This window comes from Solanum tuberosum, unplaced genomic scaffold (genome assembly GCF_000226075.1).
Source record: "Solanum tuberosum cultivar DM 1-3 516 R44 unplaced genomic scaffold, SolTub_3.0 scf00009, whole genome shotgun sequence".
Lineage (NCBI taxonomy): Eukaryota > Viridiplantae > Streptophyta > Magnoliopsida > Solanales > Solanaceae > Solanum > Solanum tuberosum.
The window spans coordinates 2,148,266-2,152,329 of NW_006238935.1; the positions used below are offsets into that span (position 1 = coordinate 2,148,266).

Below are 4,064 nucleotides of genomic sequence, written 5' to 3' on the forward strand. Positions count from 1 at the left end.
GTTCTAACTTTAGCATCACATTAAATTTACAAAACAATTAAGGCGAAATGGTCTAATGGACCCCAATACTTGTCCGAGTTTGTATTATGGACACTTCTACTTAATCATTTACCAATTGAGCCCTTAAACTCAATAAAACACAATATATCAAATCTCTCTGACCATTGACCAAGCTTATGTGGCATTAAGATGGCTGAGTTGGCGAGAAAGTGTGACTACACGCATTTGAACGCAAGTGAACATCATATTTAAACTTAAGATATTAAAATAATAATAATAATAATAATAAATTTAAAAAGATCCCTCTCCTTCCCTCAACTCCACCCACTTTTTCGCTGCCATCCCCATCCCTACCCCCAACTACTTTTTCTTTCTTCTCCATACCTATGGTCATCTTGATCTTTAACGGATATTTGGCATTGGGACCTCCTTGACTTCAAGTTTCAAGCTGTTATCAGTGGAGGGAGAGAGGGCATAGGTTAATTTTATAGCAATGCTCGCTGGAGTCCATTGATTTTGCAGTGGAGTGAGAGAGAGAAAGGCAACACTGATACCTTTTCACTAGAACGGGAGGCGATGAGGGTGTTTGTTGATAGACGGAGAGCACGGAGAGGAGAGGTTGTCGTTGATGATTCGCAGGGGGGTCACCGGTGGTGTAGTGGCTTAGGGTTGCTGATTTTGTGGTGGTTGGAGAAGGAGGAAAGAAAATAGTGAGGGTTTGCGATGGAGATGGAGACGATGAAGGAGAAAGTACAGATCTCGCCGGCGAGAGGAGCGGTGGTGCGGCGACATCGCTGGTGGATTTTGGATGTTACGCGGTTGCAACCGGAGTGGAGGCGTGGATTCCCAATTTTTTCTTAAATAATCAATTTAAAATTTATTAATTTACCTTTTATTTAATAATTGTCCAAAAATAAATTATTATAAAAAATGATGTGGCAAAATTTATCTTACATGGAATGTGACATCAGCGTGATTGAGAGTCACAATTAGTTGAAAGGATTCAACATGTTGAGTTTAAATGAATTCGGGGGTTCAGATGACAAAGGGATAAGTAGAAGGGTTCACAATACAAACGAGTACAAATACAAGGGTCCACCAGACCATTTAGCCAACAATTAATGATCAAGTAGTTTACTGTTAAGAGGAGTTTGAAATATAGTAATAGTAAACAAAATAGCACATAATGAAATGATCACATAAAAGACAGAAAAAAGAACAAAATTCTTATGAACAAAGTGACAAAGGAATGTAGGGAGACATTAATTAACAGCAACATGCACAAAAAGAGAAAGAACAGTAAAGACAAGAACACCATATTTACACACAATTTTACAAGAATATATCAACAGCTAGTGATCAAAGTTTTTCTGTCCACATTCCAACCAACACATTACAACCACATTCTGTATACATTGTTTTCTTCTCCATCAATTGCAAACCCCTTACTTGTAGCAAAACAATCCAAAAACAAATAAATATCCCACACTCAAAATTAAATTTAATATCAACAAGAAAAATAGAATTTTTAAAAGCTATGAAAGAACAAAAGAACAGAACCCTTTCTCCTTATTTTCCACTATGTGATTTGATCTTTGAAAGCTTTTCAACAACATATGTTTGTTTTAATCAGAAGGCTTGGTCTTGGATCTGTAGACAAGCTTCTTCCTCTTAGATGTTTGGTTATCAAATGTAAGCACCACCTTGCCTGCTTCTGGTGCCGTATAGTTGTTGGTGATCACTGTTTCATTTGCTGCTGCAATCTTTCTTGATTTCTCGACGATAATCGTGTATCCACCTTCAGCACTTGGCACAAATTCAGCTCCATAACACACATCCCATCCAACCACTCTTGCTTCCCACACCAAATTACTCTTCTGCAAGTTACAAATTAATCTCTTAAATATCATTCAATATACTCCGACAAATACGTTTTAGTATAGAGGTTGTTAGTATACCTCAGTAACTGGAAATTCAATGGTGTGTTTGGAAGCAGGCTTAACGATATCCTCAGTGGCAGGGTCAGCAATGGGGAATTCCTGTTCACCCTCCCTGCTAAGTCCACCATATTGAACTGGAACTTGCTCAGGGACAATGTATCTGATTGTCAACACACAGATCAATATTAGGTTGAAGATCATCATTCAATTGACATGAAGAGTAGTTAAAAAAGAGTAGTCCACTGACATGAAGAGAGTCTCAGCAGATCTTGAAGCACCAGCAAACACAAACTTGCTCTTGGTCCTGGTAGTGAAAAGTGCATTGATCATCCTGTAGTAAGCTGGATACCACCATGGCACATTGATGAACACCTTCATCATTACCATCAACATCAAAGTCCATCCAGTTAATTCACAATTGACAAAGTAAGGAATAAAAGAATGGACCGTACTTATTAGAAATGATGAGATACTTTGATACAGTGGTATTGTATTGTATTGTATTTATTATTGAAACAGACGAAAGTATACCTGCTTGGCAACAAATTCAGGGTAGTTGTCCTGGAGTAACTGAAGTGCACGGTTGGTAGCCTGGCGAAGTTCTTTCTTGTAAAGGTAAAGTCCAGGTGAATTCTTGAGATCAATAACCTGAACAAAAGTGCATATGCCATCAGGGCTAAAATCAAGATTCCTGATTGATTTCTCCATGAACTGAATACGCCATCTCAGAAACTTGTTCATTTTCTCCTTGTCAGCAAAAGTATTCTGATACAATTCATTGTCCTGAAATGCCCCGAATGCATTGTAACACACTGGATGTCCTTCCTTGTCCACACCATGATTGTACACCACTTTTTCTAGTCCTAATCCTGACAGATCTTCTTCCAAAAGTTCATCAATGTTAAACTCCTTACGCCATGCTACCACACTCTTCAGCATAGCAAAAGCTTCCTTCACCTTAAAATCTCTGGCTCGGAGGAACTTGAGAAGGATCACATCACTTCTCTCATCAGCTAATAAGGGAATTCCCCAGATGGAAACTTCCTCTGGTGCTACATCTTCCTCTGTTGCTGGGACTTCTTCTGCCGGAATTGCTGTCTCCTCCACCGGTGCAGTACTGGTGGCAGTCACTTCAACAATCGTCTCTTTGATTTCTTCAACGGCTTTAGAACCATCCTCCTCCTCTGCTGTAACCTTTTCAGTCACTTTATCGACCGGCTCTGCTGCTGGTGGAGTTTCTTTCTTCTCTTCCACTACTACAGGTGGAATTTCTTTCTTCTCTTCCACTACTACAGGTGGAATTTCTTTCTTCTCTTCCACTACTACAGGTGGAATTTCTTCTCTTCCACTACCACTACTACAGGTGGAATTTCTTTCTTCTCTTCCACTACAGGTGGAGTTTCTTTCTTCTCTTCTACCACAGCCGCTGGAACTGGTGGCTCTTCCTTCACCGGCTCCGCGATTGCCGGAGTCTCAGATGGTGCAGCATCGGTGGTGGGTTCAGCAGCAGAAGATTCTTCCTTTTTCTCCTCCTCTGCCACAGCAGCAGCTACAGGTTCTGCTGCTTCAGCCTCTGGTTTCTTCTCCTCCTCCTTGACCGGCGGGGGTGGTGGTGGAGCAGTGAATTCATGTTTGTTCAGAGCATCTTGAACCAACTGTTTCAACTCCGCTAAAGCCTTTTGCTCAGGATTTGGTAGTTCCTCAACTTTATTGCTCTCTTCCTTAAACGAAGCAGATTCAGTGACTGGAGCTTTTTCCGTAACATTTGCAGCTTCAGTTTCCTCCGGCACCGGAACAGCAGATTTTTCCGGTGTCTCAGGAACAGGTACCGGTTCAGGTTGAGGGGTGGATTCCTTTTCCGGCAAGGGGACATCAGAGACGACAACCTCTTGAGTTGTCGCCGGCGTAGTTTCATCAGAAGAAGGTTTCTTGGTTTCTTCAGCCATTTTCTTGATTTTCCGGTGATCCTACAATAAAAATCTCAATAGAGAAGGGGTAAAGAAGGTATTTTTAGACGTGGGTATGAAGTTGTGGAGGAAGTGATGGTAGAAAATGGTGATGGTGAGTGTATGTATATGTATATGTTGTATAGAGCTGGTGGGGTAGGAGTGGGGGTGGGGGTGA

The 4,064-nt window shown here is 40.9% G+C and overlaps 1 protein-coding gene across 1 annotated transcript; it reads right to left on the reverse strand.

The window, feature by feature from the left end:
* Positions 1-1,300: 1,300 nt before the first annotated feature.
* Positions 1,301-3,995, reverse strand: LOC102580328 (patellin-3-like). The gene is made up of 5 exons (XM_015310839.1): positions 3,293-3,995; positions 2,472-3,257; positions 2,188-2,312; positions 1,959-2,100; positions 1,301-1,877 (listed from the first exon to the last, which is right to left on the reverse strand). The coding sequence occupies exons 1-5, from the start codon at positions 3,884-3,886 to the stop codon at positions 1,626-1,628; spliced, it is 1,899 nt and encodes a 632-aa protein (XP_015166325.1). The 5' UTR covers positions 3,887-3,995; the 3' UTR covers positions 1,301-1,625.
* Between the last annotated feature and the right edge of the window lie 69 nt (positions 3,996-4,064).